General features: G+C 35.2%; 1 protein-coding gene across 1 annotated transcript; it reads right to left on the reverse strand.

Moving 5' to 3' along the window:
* Positions 1-628: 628 nt before the first annotated feature.
* Positions 629-15498, reverse strand: LOC131622479 (30-kDa cleavage and polyadenylation specificity factor 30-like). Its single transcript, XM_058893513.1, has 7 exons — positions 14934-15498; positions 13344-13730; positions 12181-12343; positions 10141-10251; positions 9070-9138; positions 4388-4474; positions 629-1842 (listed from the first exon to the last, which is right to left on the reverse strand). The coding sequence occupies exons 1-7, from the start codon at positions 15329-15331 to the stop codon at positions 1003-1005; spliced, it is 2055 nt and encodes a 684-aa protein (XP_058749496.1). The 5' UTR covers positions 15332-15498; the 3' UTR covers positions 629-1002.
* Between the last annotated feature and the right edge of the window lie 4882 nt (positions 15499-20380).

Consider the following 20380-nt stretch of genomic DNA (forward strand, 5'->3'; position numbering starts at 1 on the left):
CGAGCATGATAAAAATAAAAAATATTCTTTTCTCATCCCATCAATCTTTGCAAACAACCAACTTTAATCTTAACACAGGTTTTTCAAAGGTTCTCATAGATGTGAGGGGTGCTAACAACTTCTCCTTGCATAACCAACTCTCGTACCCTTATCTCTTTATTTTATTAGTTTTGTTTTAAAATTTCTGTGGATTTTATTCGTTCTTTTCCCATTTTTTTGGAAACAATAAAGATCGATGACGACTATTGCTTATTTGCAATTAAGTTAAACAATAGCTTAATCTCAATCTTCCCGCTGCGACACCTCCAACAGATCATCTTAGTAGAGACACGACTTCCGTTGTAGTACATGACATAAATAAGGAGAGATTGCCTATGTATAATTGTGGTTTACTAAACACTCTTTTACTTCAAGTTGGTAAAAATATATTTCTATGCATTATTATGGTTTACTGAACAATCTTTTACTTCAAGTTGGTAAATATATTTCTAGTGCTTTGATAAGTAATGGACTAAAGACTCCTAAAAGTATTATAAATGGATTAAAGATATATAGAATATTAGTTAACAGTTGACAACTACCAAAACAAGAATTAGACCCTAACCAGTGCCATAAACAAAATGCACTGTAAAATAAAAATCAACTCACTTTATCATTTAGGAATCTAATGTTACAATCCCTTTACAAATATACTAGTATACATTCGTCGAGCCTACTAATTATCATTGTTATCCCAACACATTAAATCAAATGTTCAATGAACCATTTGGTAAATTACAATACTAATGAACAGAATCTCAATTTCCTTTCATGGAGCACCTAATCCCCAGGTCTCTTATAAAAGAAAAAGAAGGAACTCAAACAAAGCAATATGATCATCTTATTATCAATTTCAGAGGAAATAAGAAAGCATTCAAAATGGGCCATACTGGTTAGTGGATAATCAACATGTAGTGCTAGGTGAAAGCAGATGCTAGTGTGATTAGAATGTGTTAACGTCTTCTAAGCTTCGCCTTTTCTTTTTTTACCCTCTCCGTGTCTTGACCGCCTAGGTGCCTCGTCTTCGCTTTCACTATCGTCATTCTTGTCATCCTGCTGCGACTTGTATCCTTGCTGATACTGCATGTCATCATCAGGACCTCCACTTTGACTGAGCATGTCTTGACTCCTACCTTGCTCTGGTCCTGAACTGTACCTATCATTTCGATCACTTGTTCTTTGATCTCTCTTGGCAATGCGGTTCATATTTTGTGGTGGAGGCGGAGGTGGTGGAAACATCGGAGGCATATTTACTGGCCTACCACCTCTTGGGGGATTTGGACCTGGAACCCCCATTCCCCCCATAAAGGGACCGCGTCCATGATTCATCATCATCCCAAACCCACCACCAGGAAACATGCCAGGTTGTGATGGTCGCCCTCGGAACATCATGGCAGCTGGGGGGCCTCCAAAATCACCAGAGAACCTAGGACCATATGGACCAAAACCTCGGGGACCCATGCCAAAAAGATCTGGCATACCAAAACCATCAGGTCCAGGAGGCCCGTAGGGTAATCCGTCACCCATCATTACAGGGTTAAAACCTTGCATTCCAGGCATGGGTCTGGCTCCGCGTCCGAGATGCATGTGAGGGGGCCACATCATACCTCTGCCCCTACCTCTGCCTTGAACAACTGGCCCTACACCATTACCAAAGCTCTCCTCCTCTTCATCACTTTCCTCCTCTTCCTCTTCTTCATTGTCTTCAAATGGGACAATATCTGGATTTTCTCCTTCATTTTCTGGATTCACTCCCTTTGCCTTCTCCTCTTCTCGTTTAGACTCAGCTGCAACCGAGATAGCCTGTAAAAATGGCAAAGAAAACGAGATTAAATCAATTCTTAAAGCATAACAAGTCATTGGTTTTATGCATCTGAAACCCATTCATTAAGATAGGCAACTCTTTACAGATAACAAACACTTGGCATGAAATCAAGTATGAATTGTTGATTAGAGCTTCTTTTGAAACAAATAATCCAATGAAACAGTAAACAAAAGATACTTAAAGAAAAACATTAGACAAGTCTAGTCGTTAAAGGAGATTGAATCATCAAGATTGAAGTTGAAAAATTTGTTAAAGATATCTAGGATGTGGCAAGGCCTGCTGCACAAACTCAAGTGTAAAAGTTTTAGCGAGGACCTATACTTCTTAAAACTTTAAATAGAGACCATATGGGTTAACAAAGTTTTCAAGTAGATTACTAGTTACTACTTATTAAATTTTATTATTTAGTCCCTAAAATAGCCCTCGGCCAGTAAGGAACTGTATAAAAAATGAGATGTATATGGCCTAGTTAAAAACTTTTAAATTATAAAACCTATTTGAAATTAAACCAAATGATTGGTATAACTAGTCTATAGAGTACTTATTTTAGTCTAACCGGTAAATTTATTGTAGATCCTACCCCTTTCAGCTTTTCCTTTCTTCTAAACTAGTTGCATTCCCTAAAACTTTAGCATTGGTGATTATCAAAGAAAAGACCTTTAATATGTATTCACAAACTTTGAGAATTGAAGCTCTTATATTGGTACTTCATATTCAGGCATGTCAGTTCTAACCCTCATATGAGAGATTGGCTATCTATGAAGCAGGGACTTTGACACGGACAGCGCAACACGACACAACACGGACACTCCGACACCGATTATATAAAAAACATAGGACACTGACACCGCTACATGTATTATAATATTTAAGCTTCATTTATCTATTTATTATTAGAAGAGTTAAAAAATTCTAATGAAAATTAATAGCTTTAATTTTTCATTGATAATATTGTTTCTATACATGTCCAACAGATGTGTAAGGTATAATGAAAATTATTTTGTTTAAAAAAACTTGTCTGAATTGATCGACACATGTTATATGAATGTCACACGAGTGTCCGACACCGATTTAAAGAGTGTCGAAACAATAAAAAAGTCTATTTTTTTGGGAGACACTTCTCAGACTTTTCCGACACGTGTCGTACGAGTGTCATACAAGTGTCGAACACCGCGATACGCCTACTCTTAGAGGTGTCCGTGCTTCATAGTTGGCTATAGCCACTAAAGACCATGCCCTTGACCAAGCACACAAAATTACGCTATAAGTTCTTCTACCCATAAATTCGTACAAGGTTCAGAAAAATGCTCTCGACATCTCATACAGCACCCTAATCAGGGTTCCATAGATTTCAGAGTCACAAGGTCACTATACAAAGATACTGAGTTATATTTTTGTTGTTATTTTCGGTCTCTTTCTCCCTTCACTACTTATGGCTGACGATTCCAGCAGTATGCTATTTGTAGCATATTTGAACCAGTCGTAAAGTCTACCAAAAAGAAATAAATGATAATTCGGTCTTGTGCATTTATTACAAAGACTTAGAACAAGATAAAAAATGCTGATATTTGATACCAACCTCATAATCCTGTTTGAAAAGTTTCTTAGCAAGAAACTTAACTTAATCAATTTTATTTTTCCCAATTTGTACATAACAAATCTAAAATAATTCCTATGCACCCAAAAAAATAGAGAAATGATGTTTTGACATTAAGTATAACGACAAAAATCGGAAAAAAAATTGAATGGTCAACTCATTCAAATATGTCGTTAACTACGTTAGTAGATGGTTAAAGCATATAACAAGTTGTAACAACTCATTAATTATTAACCATCCACTGATAGTAAGTAACCACGACTTTGAGCGATATTAACCATAATTTTTAGTTGCTCAAATATATATGACATTCATTAAAACCATCAAAATCATATTCAAATAAACATGATTTTGAGGTTTTCAATTATACATCATATTTATTAACCACAATTTGTATTCAGATATACACTCGAAAATCATGGTTAATCTAAGAATTTAGGTTGGGCCAAACTCATCCCTACAAAACTGACTTATAAAGTGAGGATTGCTCTCACTTTTAAACACAACACAGGTCATATCTTTAAGTAATGTGGGGCTAAATCTACCCCTTCAAACACAACACAATGAATATGTTGGAGGCTGCAATGAAGGCAAGTCAAATGCTGCAATTTAGGCGACTAGGAGCGGACCACGATGAAGGTGAAAACTCCAACAGTCAATGGCATTCAAAATTGTGATTAAATGTGCTATGTTGATGGTTAATGAGTTGCAATGCCTTGTTATATTCATTAATCATCTACTAAACCTAATGTTGATGGTTAATGAGTTGTAATGCCTTGTTATATTCATTAATCATCTACTTAACCTAATTAACCATGTACTTGAATTGTATTAATCGTCTAAATTGTAGTTGAAATTTGTTGTCCCTTTTTTTCAAAATAACGCTTCTCATAATAATAATGATGACCAATCAGAGGAGAACATACCATAAGTTCGCTATCTGGTTCAACATAAAGCAAGGATGCCAACTGCTCACCGATAGAGGGTTCCAGCTCCTGACAATCTCTACTAATCTGCAATTACATAACCAACGGAATATTTAGTGATTACTAATTGTCATTGTTAGGATTTAGGATAAGGAGTTTATTAGAATTTGAATTGTTTGATATAATAATGAGTGTTTGTTAAGATATGAGATATGAGGAGTTAGCAACAATATAGGATACTGAGAAGTTAATAAGGAAATTAGTAAGTCTTGTATAAATAGGAGAATGCATAGAAAGAGGAGTATCATTAAATATTGTATCTTTTGTGAATAGAGTAGTGACTCTGCTGTTGTAGGGGAGTTTTCTCTCCTATTCTTTAATATTTTCTTAATACATTTGTTTCTTTCTTTTCCAGTCACTTCTTGGGTTTCTGAGAATATCCGACATGTCGAATCGTCGAGGAGTGCCAGTATTGCTTAGCATGGAGGGCGTGTTGGATAAAAAGGAAGCAGTGATGTCAAGATTTGACTGATGCAGTAATGCTTATTGGTAGTTGATCCAATTCATGAGGAAAAATGGTTATCATGGGTTTGGCTGTTGGTGGCTTTCTTGGAGGAAAATTAATCAGAATTTGGAGTTTTACAGGCTTTGCACATAAAATTCAAACCAGGGATTCATTTTCAAGATTAAGGGGAGGAAAAACTAGAGGCAAAAGCAGAACTCAGCAAAGAAAATGAATCAAAAGAGGAGGAGCAGAGCCCCCAATAATCAAATACTAGGGGATAGCAGGATAGCCGCTATTGTAAAGACTATGAATTAGTGTACAATGTAAATATAGATCAACAACAACCAAGTCCTACCCCACTAAGTGAGGTCGGTTACATGGATCAAATTCCGCCATAATATTCTATCCAAGACCATGATTTTATCCAATTCGTTAATCTCGAGATCTTTTTTAATGGTTTCTCTTATAGTTTTTCTAGATCTTTCTCTACCTCTAATTGTTTGACTCCTCTCCATCTAATTTACTCTTCTTATAACAGAATCTACAACCTTTCTCTCTACATGCCCTAACCATTCAAGTTTATTTTTCACCATCTTTTCTACTATAGGTTTTACCTCAACACTCTCTCAATTATTGTCATTTCTAATCTTATCATGTCAAATCTTACCACACACCCAACATAGCATCCTCACCTCTTCTACACTTACTTTATTCTCGTGTTGATTTTTTACCTCTCAACATTCTGCCTCATACAACATCGCAGATCTTATCATAGTCCAATAAAAAGTTTCCTTCACCTTGAGCGGTACTTTTGTATCACATAAAATCTCTGAGACTCTCATCTTCCATTTGAACCACTCAGCTTGATTCTATGGTTTACATCCCCTTTTATTTCTCCATTACTTTATATTACAAACCCAAGATATTTAAATTGTGTGACATGTGAGATGATATAATTTCAACTTTCACCTCTAGGTTAGAAACGCTTATCCTTTTGCTGAGTTTACATTCCATATACTTTGTCTTACTTCTACTTAGGCAAAAGTCATGTGTTTCTAAGGCTCGTCTCCAATCTCTCATTTAAATTCTCCTTCGACTCTTCAGATAGGACTTATTTAAAAAAAACATACATCTCGGTGCTAGCTCTTGGATGTGTTCCGTGAAGACATCCAAAATTAAAATATAAAAAGATAGGGACTTAGAGTTGAACTTTGATGCAATCTTATATACAAAAATAAGAGAATATTATACTTATAATTAAAGAACCCAAAGTACATGGCAACAAAGCTTAAAAGAAGAGTAACATAAGCATTAAAATAGGAAGAACAAAACGATTGTTAGCAACAACATAACTGGATGAAGAATTGAACATTACCCATAAAAGGGTTTTAATTGACATTTATACCCTTGAACAATATTTTTTTTTAAATTGAGGAATATGAAAACCGAATGAGCTACTATCTAAGAAATCTAGGATCCTATCAAGTAAATCAAATATGAAATACAAAATATATTTACACTCAATAATTAACACTAACCTAGAAAGTTTTACAGTATAGGAATAGGAATATTGAAAGTAATCTAGGAAGTTGTACGGTCCACCAATATTGGCAGCTTTCCTTAACTCTAATACTCTTCATCAAGTTGGAGCATACATGTCATATGTACCAAGATTGTTACAAATAGATTCAATCCCAAGTCCTCTAAGGGTGGTAACTTGTCATCTAGTTGATCATTTGTACAAACGATGAGATTTTTATCTCTTACAAAGTGGCAAACTGTCTCTATGAGCTTAGTTCTTTAACAAAAACTGACTTGGAAGCAATATGTAGTGCAACTTAGTTGTCACACATTAGTTTCATTGCCTTAACATCTTCTAATTTGAGCTGTTGGAGTAAATGTCTTAGTCATGTGAGTTCACAAGTTGTTGCAGCCATAGCACGCTATGCTTCGGCACTAGAACTAGCAACTATGTTATGCTTCTTGCTCCGCCACGAGATCAAATTTTCACCAATGAAAAGATAATACCCTGAAGTGGGATTTCTATTTGCTAGTGAACCTACCCAATCATCATCAGAATAGCCAACAACTTGAGTGTTACCCTTGTTTTGATAAAGTAATTTTTTATCTAGTGCACTCTTTATACCTTAAAATGCAATTCACAGTATTCCACGGAGCATTTAGAAAGTATGGCTTATAAGTTTGTTTATTTTTCAAGGTATACCTTTCATGAAAAGTTGCAAACTAAAAAAAATTACCCATGATATTTTTCTTTCAATTAACCACTTTTCATAGTATAGCTTATTAAGCTTGTTAAAAATGGACCACTTTCCCAACCAAAAAATAGCCAAATAATTAAGATCTGTCAACATGGGTTAGGTGTGGTAAGCCAGTCCCACTCTAACCACTTTTTTAGGTTATTAGCAAAAAATATTAACCCCCTCAGAGGATGGTGGTGGAATCGAGAAAGAAGCTCACTGAGAAGAGAGAAACGAGAAACATCACTAACAGTATTGATCCGAAGAAGATTGTGGCAGTAGTGAACCAAATAGCCCACTAATAAACATGAAGTGAAAAGGAAAAGTTTCTTGAGCGGTTATTTGGCAAGAGAGATGGCTAATCAAAGGAAGAAAATAATATTGGAAATAAATAGGAGCTCTTAATTTTAGGGAACTTTAAAATAGACAGAAAACAGTACCATTCTCATACCATGTTAAAACTATAACTGATACCATGTTAAATTATAAAGGAGGAAAAGATAAAAATAAAAGAGCTAGAACAATTTTCTCTTCTGTAATTGAATGTGATATAAAAGACAAAGCACTAAGCTCTATTTATACTAATATAAAGACTATCAATCCTAATAATACTTAGAGTATGTGGGTTGGGACTATCTCATCCCTGCAAAATGATTTTGTAGGATCGAGATAGGCTCAACCACATTTCTTAACATGGCATCAAGAGCACAGTTTAAGATCCGTTGGACCACATGCTATCAGGTTTCCGCTATTGAATCATCCACCATTTATTTCCACGCTCCAGATGTGCGCTTCAGATGTCTAATTTGGGTGTGGAAATGTGCTTATAAGTGGAAATGTGCCTTAATGTCTTCTAATTTAAGTTTTTTCATTGACGAAGACTTATAAGCACATTTCCACGTTCTATATATATATCTGTTCTTAGACGTGTGGGTAAGAGGTGTTAAGAGTCTTACATTGGATGAAAGATGATATCTTACAAGTCTGAAAGATGATATCTTACAAGTCGATTTTATAAGGTTGGGTTAAGCCAACTCAATTTCTAAGAGTACCATACCAGTTGATTTCACTTAGGCTTTGTGTGTGAATTTGGAAGAGAAAGGAGGGGAATGCTTTGGAAAAATGGAAGAATAGAGTGAAAAGAATAGAAGAATTTAAATGAGGAGAGTTTTGGGGATTTAGTTTTATTCACAAACCAAAATCCCCCTAATTTGGGGGACTAAAAAATTGTATTGGAGGGTTTTGGAGAGCTTAGACAAATTGTTCAAATATAATTTACATTGTTATACTTATAGTATTCCAAAAATTAAAAATATGACATTGATAACCACTATTTTATCATTCTATAAAAAACTTTTTTTCAAAAATTATTAAAGATTTTACTATATTTTTCTAAAAAATCGTTTTTCAAAACCCTCCCCTCCAAACTTCTAAACAAAGCCTTACTAACAGTTGTGGCCAGACCCATATCAACTCTTACTGGTTAAAAGTCAACCAGTTAGTACTGAACACTACCAATGGACACAACTCAACTCACAAATGACAAAAGACAACACCTGTTTTTATGTTATATTTTAGTAAGATGTAGGATTCCTTACTTAGTGGTGACGCAAAAAAACTACCCAAAATAACCAAGCAGTAACAGATAGAGCATTACCAAGTTAGGTAAAGTTCAAACTACAGCTATAGGGTCAGGAGGACCCAACCCAACATCATCTTTATAAGGATCACATCAACAAATAGATGGATTCAATCCTTTCTATATTCAGCGTGGAAGGGAGATCAAATCACAACTTTCGTGTATAAGAACCACTAAAAGAAAAAACGGTGAAGAGAGACTGAGAGAGTAAATCAAGAACACGAGAAAACAGCTCTTATTAAGGCTTCAAAGTGGATCATAGAGATGAAAAAGATAATACCTTCACTGGTAAGTTCTCATTGTATGGATTTCTCAAATGGCGAGTTTTGTGGAATGACAGTTCACATAACTGCAAATAAGAAATGCAATTAGATAGACTGTTTATACACAAAATATCATTATGCAGTTTCCAATACGGGTTCATTGAGAAAATAATTTCCGAGTTACAACACTAAGACAAATGCATCAATAAAACCACTTTAACAAAACCATTTAAAAATGTTATTGCTTAGACAGCTGTTTGGGTTGGATGAGATATTAGAATAATGTTTTTTTCTTCTTTCGCCGATCCATTAAGAAAAAACATGCTATTGTATCCCTATGAACAAGGGTTAGTTGTTTATTCTTCTGTATCAAGTTATTAAAAACCATACAACACCACTTTAATATTCAGAGTCTTTATTAATTCTTTCTCCATATTTTATCTAAAATCCATAACTTCAACACTAAAGAATTTGGTTTAAGTTCTTGAATTCAGGTCCAACATATTTGGACCAAAATTCTAGCTCAAATTTCGTTCATGCTTAATGACACACATATTTGGTTCTTGAACTTTAGATTTCTCCTTTCACCTTTGAGCAATTTCCATGTGTTATATATATTGGAAAAATCAAGGAGGCTAAAACTGTATGACATTGTAATTGTAATCGTGTAAATCCACACAGTTCTCAGGTGTATTAAGTTGGAGAGAATTGAGTGCTCATGGTGACAAAATGACAATTTTGATTTAAGTAGTAGAATTCGGGTGCAACAAATACAGCAGGTACCACTCCACAACTATCTACTTTGCACCTCAAAAGCTTCAAGAAAAGTCAGCATGAGCCTCTCCAAATCATACCGACAACTGCTCGCAGTAAAAGACAAAGGTGCTCCTTTACATATTACATTGTGAACCAAAATGAAAAGGACAAGGACTTTAAAAGTTTCTGTAGCATAGCAATTTGTAATTTTAGATTTCCTTTTGCTGCTACAGTTTTATTATGTATGTTTCCAGAATGTTTGGTTTCAATATGGGGATTATTGCCATCCCTCAGATGAATTAATTGGGGAAGTTGATGGAAGAGTTTTGTACCTTCAACCATTTAACAGAGAAATTCCGCCCATAATGTGCCGTCCCATGAGCATATTTCCAGTTCCCTCCAGGAACAGAACCACCAATTCTGGAAGTCATCTTTGCACAACCCTGCCAAAATATAGAAAGGTTTAGATCCAGTGGCTTTGCCACAATCAAAGAAAGTCGTCCGATGGTTCTTTTTTCACTGGAAAAATATCAAGTCCTCAAATCATAAAGTTAGAAGTATTTGCCAGTGGGGAAGAGCATCATAGTGAAACATAAGATGTTGCTAAATGATTCATGTAATCTATTTAGTACATATAATTATAATGCATATTTGAAAATTTGATGTCATCCCTCTTGTCTTTTCAAACTATTAGCAAAAGACCATTTAACAAGCAACAATACATGATTAATTCGGTCTATGCATTTCTTCTCTTGTATAATAAAACATCCAGTTTAAATATCAAAACAAAATGAAAGAAGCAAACAAAATCAATTACTTCCGATTCTCCCACTAACCATTATGATTAAACTTAACTCAAGCATCTAAAATATAAGCTTAACACATTAAGTTCCAATTCTTATATGGAACTGTTCTGAAAAGCTTCAATTTAAAACAGCAGCAATAATAAAGAAAGCTACGTGAACATTTGTGGTCAATGAAATGTTAAAAGACACTACTTGAAACAGCAATACAGGTCACTGAAACATCAAGGAAATTTATATTTCATTGTAGACGGAAATGCCTATTAGGCAGGAAGAGCAAAAAAGAGCAAGGTAAAACACTCAGGATTTAAATGATATATCAGTTTAATTCTTCAATTCTATGTCTGGTTCCTAACATAAGCAAAGTAAAATACTCAGGATTTAAATAGACAATATACTACTTGTGTTAGCAGCTAAAAAAAACAAATCACTAATTTGCTTCTTAAAGCCTTCAAATCTAAACAAAAGCAATTTTTAGAATTATTGCATGTTCTAACAGCAGAGGGACCTTGACATGCCACTGAAAGTTTAAGAGAGGAAAAAAATATTAAATGGACAATAACAAGTCTTAGTGAAGAATGCAAAAGAACCCATGAGTAATATCGAATATTTGAGGTTTCTGAACACTAATAATAAGCAGTATCAAACTAGCTTTCGTTGATGTATATTACGCTAAGAGGCTGTGCAGAGATCTAAATATATGAGCTTCAGAAAGGCAGCATAGTTTAAGAATATCAATGCAACATTTATTAACTTTTTCCATTAACATACTCTTATTTATTGTACTTTAATTCATCTAACTACTTCACTAACTACTATTAATAAGGGTATTTTAGTAAGTGAAACTCATTTTATCATTAAAATCAATACAACTAATCATTATCTTTAAAAATTTACAAAACTCAAAGGGAACAAATAATTTGAGACGGAGGGAATATCTATTAATTTATCATCTTAATACAACAACAACAAAGTCATATACCACTAAGTGGGGTCGGCTACAAGAATCAACGATGCCATAATGTTCTATTAAAATCCCTTTTCACTCACAAACTTAGTTTCTTGTAGGCACATGAAGTTGATCTTCCTCTTAACCAAAGTGTCCACTATTTCCATGGATGTTTTTGTCAAAACGCCTAAGTTCCATGTTCTAAAACAAATCCTTCTCTCGTCGACTAACTTCTTTACTTACACTTCATGAAAATGTCAGAAATCCTTTCTATTTTTCACTGCATTCAGGCAGCAATGCAGTGGCCCTTACTCACTTAACATTGTACTCGAGCTATATAGCATGTTGCTTTCGGGCAACGACCTAACATTCACATTATTACATATTTGATCTATGTCCTAAAGATTCAACCAAATTTTACGTTGGTTGTCGACGGTCTAACACAACCATATCCTTTGATTATCATCTTAATAATCAAATAAATTTAAATGCATCCAACTTTTCAAAAAGGTGTTGAATATTTTCATTTCCACATTCCATTGGAAAGCAAAGAGATCATTAGCTTAAATCCATATAATTTAACAAATGTAGCCATGTGGGAGGCAAAATTGCAAACATACCTGGAAATGTCGAGTACGGTTGACTGAGAAAACCAATATCACATTTTCTACAGAGTCAAATGCTTCATTTAGTTTTGATTCATTGCTCCTTTGAGTTGCCCATACTCCTTGTTGTACAGATAACTCCAAATTTTCACGATTGCAACTCTTAACAATAAAATACCTAAGGTTTTTAGAAAATTTTATACGTTTAATCAATATGGGTAAGAAAATTGTGATTCAACCAAAGCAATATCCATAGGATAATTGATTAAAATTTGAACACAAACCACTTATGACAACCTATCCATCTTTTAAAATTATAGACCTCATTGCCGCCTATTAATCTCATTCGATAATGGTCACCTTATTAGAATAATGCACTAGGTAAAACTAATTCAAAGTCTAGCATAAGAGCAACACCAAGTCTTTATTTGTGAGAAATAGAAGACAACTTAACGATAAACAAGAAAACGGCGAAAACTATAATAACAGAAAATAATTATATTTATAATATAAAAGTTAAGAAGATACTTTGAACTTTTTTTCTTTTAGAGTCCAAAAAGTTATTATTTGATTAAAAAATCCTTCTCACGTGCTCCAAATCGAACTTTTAATCTTCATTTGTAAGTTATGAACTGCAAAAGCAGCCTGGCATTTTTTAATAATAATTAGTGAAGAACTTAATCCTTAGTTTATCCAAATATCATATTTCTAAGATGAATTAGAAACCAGAGTCTGGATTTTGTACAGTTTTTCTAATTAAGCTTAAATGCTCTTTAAGCATGTATTTGTTTGCATGGAAAAAACTATGTCCCTAGGACTTTATCATAACAAGCTAGGTCTTGGTGCTACGACTTGGTCACACGATCGATGGGTTTTGAGATTTTGATTACAAAAACAGGTTAAAGGTTTTAAAGTTAAAATTAGTGATACAGAATATGCAAAAATTATCAACTAGACATGTAATTTAACAGCCAATAGCATACAACATGATATAAATGTGTAGACGGCCAAGTGATAGCAGCATTCTTAGGAGAATCCAACTGCATAAGGCAAATGTTGGTATGATATCCCAAACAAAATAATACTTAAATGTATTCCTTGCTTGTAATATTTAATATTTATGTAAGTATAAGCATATTTTACCAAAGCCAACTGTGAACTACAAGACTCTAACAAACCTAGATATTCCTTGAGGTAAAGGAGTTGATGTTCGATTGGCTTGATTGGGCTGGCCATTAGCAAGATTTTGCGCTTGGTTCTGGCTGACTTGCGGCTGAGGCTGTTGAACTTGTTGCTGCTGCTGGACATTTCCTGACTCTGCAGCTAATGGTTTTACAGCCACGCCTTGGTTTGCAGAATTGATTCCTTGAGGAAACTGAGACTTTTCAACTTGTTGAGTATAGCTAGAACCCCTTTGTTGGGCAAACTTATGAGAATTGTTATAATTGTAAGAATACAAGTGTTGGATCTTCTGAAGGACCTCTTCAATTGGAGGCGGAGGTCCAGGAGACTTCGCATGCCTGTATCGACAATCAGGTCCGTTAGGACAAAATCCTAGCTTGTACCTGCAGAAGTAGAAATGTCAAAATCATAATAGTTTGATAATCTCATTTTATATATAGTGAAGAAATTAAAGACAAAAATATAACTGATCAAACATGGAACAAGAGGATTTTTTTTTCTTTGTTAAAAAAGAAAAGAAAAGAAAAATGTTTATCAAAGAGTGGAGTGTAAATAAAATAAATGACAGCGGTAGAAAGGAAAACCTTATTAGTAGACTACACTGACAAGCATAAAAGATGACATGGTATATAATCAAAGCACATTAAACCAATAAGTCCTTCCAATCTCTTGGAATATCAACAAAAAAGGCAGCTCCCTATAAAACTTCCAATCTCTGTTCAAAATTCAATACATGCTAAATCTTAAAAGTAAAACCTGGTTTGTAAAATTCAATTGCAACATAAAATATTTTCTCAAAATTAGTTGATTGTAATTATACAGAGAATGGTGATGGCCATCTGGTGATCAAATTCTCAACAGGTTGGGGGGAATATAGACAAAACGAATGGATATAAAAAGGTTACTTTGCTAGCCAGATGAGCAGGTTCAGTACAACATATTATTGATAATTATTTGATAGATACGACAACCAAAACACCCAAATAGTGGCACTAGATCTATTATTTCACCATACAGACTCCTTGAAGACTATATGTTATTCTTTTTCTTTTCTTTTTGGAAGTTTATAGAGCGCTGTACTTTCTCTACAACATTTAATACTCATCAAAGTGTAGTCTGATTTATCATTGAGTTAAGTGAGACACGCCCCTGGTTGGTCTACCTTAAAGAGTAATGTATGCTTAAAATTTACCAATTCCCATAACCAATAAAAAGAACAGCGACCAACTATAAAATTCGATAACATCGAATACCATCTTTTCATTTAATCAAAAAACCCTAGTGTATATAACAAGCAATGTCAAAATGTGCACACACGAAAAAATACATTATAAAAGTATGAAACATCATTGCACATATGCCTTAAGAGCATAGAATCCTTTATCACATAACCTAAATACATGACAACCAATCACTAATTCACCAATTAAAATTTAAACTCTCAATCAAAAGCAACAACAGATCAAATAAACAATCTTCAACAACACATTTCAGACACACACACAAAACACAATCAAAAAAACCTCAATCTGTGCACTATAAACAATATACATACATATATAGATACAATATACAAAAATACATACATGTTACACTCCTTGATATCTTCATTAGTATGCTTATAAACACAATCCTGCTCACGACACTCTCCATACAATCTAAAAAACCTGCACACCGGCATCCGAGCCTTATCATACTGATGCAAAAACCCGCAAGCATCTCCTTTCATACACAAACTCCGAAGCCAGTGCCTACAAACCGTTTGCCGGAAGCTCCGTCGTCCAGGAACGTTACCAGAAACAGGCTCAGCAACGGAAGGAGCGGCGGCGCCATTGGAGGCCGCGGAAGGTGGTAAGTAGGAATCAGGCTGGACAATAGGGCCAGAAGGTGCGGCGGCAACGGAGGCGGATGCGGTGGCGGCGGAAGGAGGAGCGTCGAGACCGCCCTCGAAATCGAAGCTGAGGACTCCCTCGGGATCCTCCATTTGGGTGGAAGAGAAAGGGTTGAAGTGGATTAGGGATTTGAAAAATTGTTTTGATTGAATTTGAAATGTAACCTAAATGTTGAATTTGAAGAGGAACAGAAAAAGGTTAACGGCGGGACTCTCACAGAGTGAAGGTACATAACCAAAACTGAAAGAGGAAACACCTGTTTGTGTTTTCCAGTTTTACTTTTACTTTTTATTTATATTTTTTTAATTCCATTATTTTATTATTAATTTTTTTTTTAAAAAATGTCTCAATTCACCCCATAATACTCTTAGGCATCCGGCACAATTATATTTATATCCTCTGTTTTGGTAGATACACCTCCGGAGGTAAATTTTTTCCTAAAATTTGAGTTTTTACGAAGATGCATCTATGAAAGTAATTTAAATTGGGAAACATTTAAGAAAACTCTCAAATAATTCAATTAAAAAAAGTTATGTAGATGCATCTACGGAACAAATCAACGTAAAATTAAAAAATGTGCTTCCGGAAATACACTTCCGAAAGCATAAGGGCAAATTTGACAACACACATAGCGTGTGAGAACCCCATGGGGGTGAGGTAAGATATTCTTTTTTTTATGTTGGTAAAACGTAGAGAAATCTTGACTATAAAATATTTAAAGAAATCAATCCCTTTGAAAAAGTTTATAATTATGATCTTTCGAGGTGGAACAAGAAATATGTAATGCGGAAGAAATGGGTTCTTCAGGTGCGGCGGTGAGATTTTTGGTATGAAGTAATAAGGAGGACCTGCGAGATTAGCATGTCAACGCCTAAGTCAGTAAAGTCAAAAAGATGTAGTTAGTGAGCGAGAATGAGATGATACATGAAATCAACACATGGTATGATTTACATATGTCTTGCAATTGAAATTGCCTCCGCCTAATCTAGTGTGTGATGTGGGAGCCTTCTAATCATATCTAACGATAGGTGATACTCAAGTGATTAGGATCAAGTGTTCGACTTTTTGAGAAAGTTCTACCTTACCTTTTTTTCCTACTTCGTGGAGTTTTGGATTGGGCGTGCAGTTTAGGATTTTTGCTAGCCCGGAATAGTTGCCCCCTCAAGTCCTTGGTGTTATTTAGTGAAGTAAAGATTGAGATTGTTGGGTCTTTCTCTATTGTCGTCTTGTGTTTTTTGGAAAAGTATTTGCTTTATGGAGGTGCAAGTGGGAATTTCTGATGAGCGGGAGCATGTGACATTGGGAATATGCGCATTAAATGTTTGTCTCGTCACTAAAATGTTTCTTAATGGTATTCCTACACGTGGCTTTTGGCCTCTCGGGTAGAAAATGGCACTAACATTTAAAATACTTAAGTGCACTCGAGTGTCATTGTGATCTCGAGGTTGATTTTCATGATTAATTTCATCTTCTAATTCTCTCTCTATTTTGGATCATAAATTTGTCCCCTTCGTCTTCTTATATAAAGGTGGTCCTTTTTTACGAATGATTTTTTCATCTTTTTTTCCAAAATGTGTTGTCTGTAACAAGTTTCCTTCTGCTATTCCTTGAATCAAGGCGACATTTTTATATGTTCATTTATCTCTACTTCCCCAATTTCGAATTCCCTCGTTGTTTTTAAGTTTTTAAGTGATTTTCTCAGCGTCTTGTTCCCTTCCATCTTTGCAATTTATATGAGGTAATATTTCTCTCTTTTTATCCCACAATTGTTGTGCTTATTATCTCTTTATCCATGGCCATATTAAGAAACTCAAACATGAATTTTATGGATTTATCCAATGGGGTGAGATAAGTGATGCTTCCCCGGGCACTAAATTGATTAATCCAGAGGTGTTGGATGTGGTTTCTCTAGCGGCGATACATTTCCTTGTGAACATTTAAAAATTAGTGATAGTTCTTATTCTATAAAGAGTTATGAAGATTGTGGTAATTAATATAGGGATCCTGAGACGACAAGGATCTAGAGGATCTCGTGGAGGAAGAATCAGGGGGCTAACCCATTTAGGTTTGACATTAGGGAAGTTGGTTGTAGCTTTGTTTTCTCTTAAGTACTTATGTTGAACTCGTAAAAGATTAAAGATTACCAGAGTACCTTGAGGGATCACGTCTCGTTAAAGCTTTTAGGACTCTGAACAGCCAGTAATTTAGTAATGATGAGGTTATGAGGTATCTTGAATCTCGTGCATGCTTTAGAACTCATGGGTGTGATTTTTAGATGGAAAGGTAGGTATTGGGGACAACATCCATTTTTAATGAGGCATGTAGGTTGGAAAATTCTCATCGAGATATAGGTCTGTCTTAAGACTGCCCAAGCTCTCCCATAGAGCCTGATAAGAGGTTATGCATCTCATTCGACAAATGTTTGCTTCTTTTTCACAAGTGCGAGTTCTCCAGGATGAGGTTCAGACTTCCCTTCAACAACTTCTAAGTGAGGGGGGTTTAAATCACCTCAAGATTAACCTTTCTCAAATGCATTGAATGAGCTAAACATATGTAAAGATATTCCAATACTTTTGTAAGTATAGAAATGGTGCACCAAATATGAATTTGTTCTTCCAATTATTCAACGTGCAGTGTGCTTTTGCTAAGGCAGAGCGAGGGCAAGGTTTGTTTTTGTTCCTTCAAGTGAAGAAGATGTTTGAGATTTTTGTTGACACCTTCAAGCACTTCAAAGATTGGTATTTTTAGTTGTTGCTCAAAGTTTTTAGGCACACTTAAGTTTATGTGTTCTTCCAGTGTGTTATCTACCTTTCCCCCTTACGTTGGAGCTACCTAGATGTGAGAACCAATTACCTAAGTATTGGAGTCGTAATAATTTCCTGGAGGCTTCAAACATGTATATATTTTCTCTGGAGAAATTGACACTGAAAGAAGATGGATCGAAGGATGACCTTGTTGCTTTCTAGGAGAGCTCGGATTTTGCGGAAGGAGTTGGTCCTTTATATGCACCGGTGTCTTGGCAAAAAAGACAATACATTGAAACACGGTTGTTAGAGGAGGCGGTTGGCAAACAAAAAAAAGGATATCTTTAGTGAGGACTCATAGTCAATTTTATCAATGTCTTTGCAGTTGCCTTACTATATGCCCTAATTATTGTGTTCATTTTGTTTTGCATATACCATGGGTGTAACCCATGACTAATCAAAAGGAAGAAGGCATTGATAAAGAATACATCTCTCTTCTCTCCTCCAAGCCCGAAGGCAGATATGACTGCACTGTAAAAAGATGAGGATTGGGAAGAAAGAAATATTTCAAACCCTAAACAAGCATAATAGTGACCTGAGCGCGGAGGAATGACGGGACACAATCAAATGTCATTTGAGACTCGTAGCATAAATTCAAGATTAGCTGGAAAATTGTGTTATGGATTGATCAAAGGTTGTCAGTAAAGACTCCTTGAAGAGAGATCATAGCAAGGCCCCAACACTTGAATTGTCCTCAAAGAGACCTAAGTGTGAGGTTGGTCAGGTGGTCGTGGAGGGGCAATCGAAGTGTGTCGCTCACTCACTCAATGCAACAACTTCTTCTTACCAACGGGCCTAGTATTAGAAAAATGTTACACGCTTTATGAAAATAGGAAATGTACCAATTAAATTAGGTGACCCTCACCCGATCGTTTAATCCAACAGATGCAAGCCTTATAAAGTAACATAAAAATCCATTGTTACGTGGTTCAGAAGCGTCTGGTACTGAACTTGGTAGGGCAGACTACGGCCTGATCCGTTGTATCTTGCAATTGGATAGAGAAGGTTGCCACATTATTGTGCCAGAAACCATGGAGTTTAAAAGATCATAACCACTAACCGATTGTTCTGCTATGTGCGTGTAAAGATAAATGGCTTAACGTGATTGCGCTATAATGAAATGGGTGAAACAAGACGAATACTTGGGGTGAGCTATAGTAGCATCTGAAACTGGTTTACGTAAGATGGAATTGTCTAGTGTCATTACTGTAGTGCTGGAGTATAAATTGAGCTTTTTATTCTCTAACAAAAACACCATGCAACCATGTATAAGTTGATTTGGGTCTTGTGGGTGCATCTGACCAATGTTTAGAAAAACATCGTATTGAGCATTTGCTTGAGGACAAGCAAAGTTCAAGTATGGGGAGTTTGATAACACGTAAATGTATTGCATTTGTAGCTCGATTTACTTAAATTATTTCCCATTTTTAGTCTAAATTTAATTGCTTTGTATTGGTATTACACTAGTATTTGTTTATTTTGCAGGTATCTATTTATTTGAAGACTTTATGAGAAAATGAAGAAATGGGGGTACAAAATAGAAAAAGGGAACAAAAAGAGAATAAAAGAAGAAACCAAGCCCAAGCCCAATGGAGGCTCACACGTGGCCCACTTGAAGAAGCATGACGAACGGCACCCCCTTGACCTTGACGAACGACATGCATGTCTTGGGCCTTGATGGATTGAGACGACCGTCTCTCTTTTCCTTGTTCCTTCTTTGCCACGTCATTAATCAATGGACCAAATAATATGCAGTTGAGACGCCCGTCTCAAGACTCTTTCAAGGATATTTTAAGTTGAAGACCCACGTCTCCGTTTTACACTCCACGAACCAAGTCAAGTCAAGCCTTCCTATTTTTGAGGAGAAAAAGGAGGAACGAGGGGAAAAGGAGAGAAAGAGGCAGTTAGCATGAACCATTATAAAAAGGATGTTTGAGGCCAACGAAAAGGGGTTGGACCATGCTTTGTCCCAACCATAGTTTTTGAGCATTATTTTCTACATTCCAGTAATTTACTTTTCTAGCTTTATTTTTTTGTCTTAATTCTTTTCCGGTTCTTTTCTCACAATAGCCTTTACACCGGAGACTATTGTGTATTTTATACTAGATCTAACCTTACGTTAGATTCCGGTTTTTATTTTCCTTGATCTATCTTCTCCGTTCAAGCATTTGTATTCAAGTATTTCGAAGATTCAAGTTTAAATTCAGTATTTCAGGTTTCTTATTTATAGCTTTTAATTTATATTCTTATTGTTATATGATCGTTATTGTATGTCAATGAATATGCCTGAAATTATAAAACTAAATCATTTATGCATGTTTAATTTAATTAATATGT

Source organism: Vicia villosa, unplaced genomic scaffold (assembly GCF_029867415.1).
Source record: "Vicia villosa cultivar HV-30 ecotype Madison, WI unplaced genomic scaffold, Vvil1.0 ctg.000030F_1_1, whole genome shotgun sequence".
Classification (NCBI taxonomy): domain Eukaryota; kingdom Viridiplantae; phylum Streptophyta; class Magnoliopsida; order Fabales; family Fabaceae; genus Vicia; species Vicia villosa.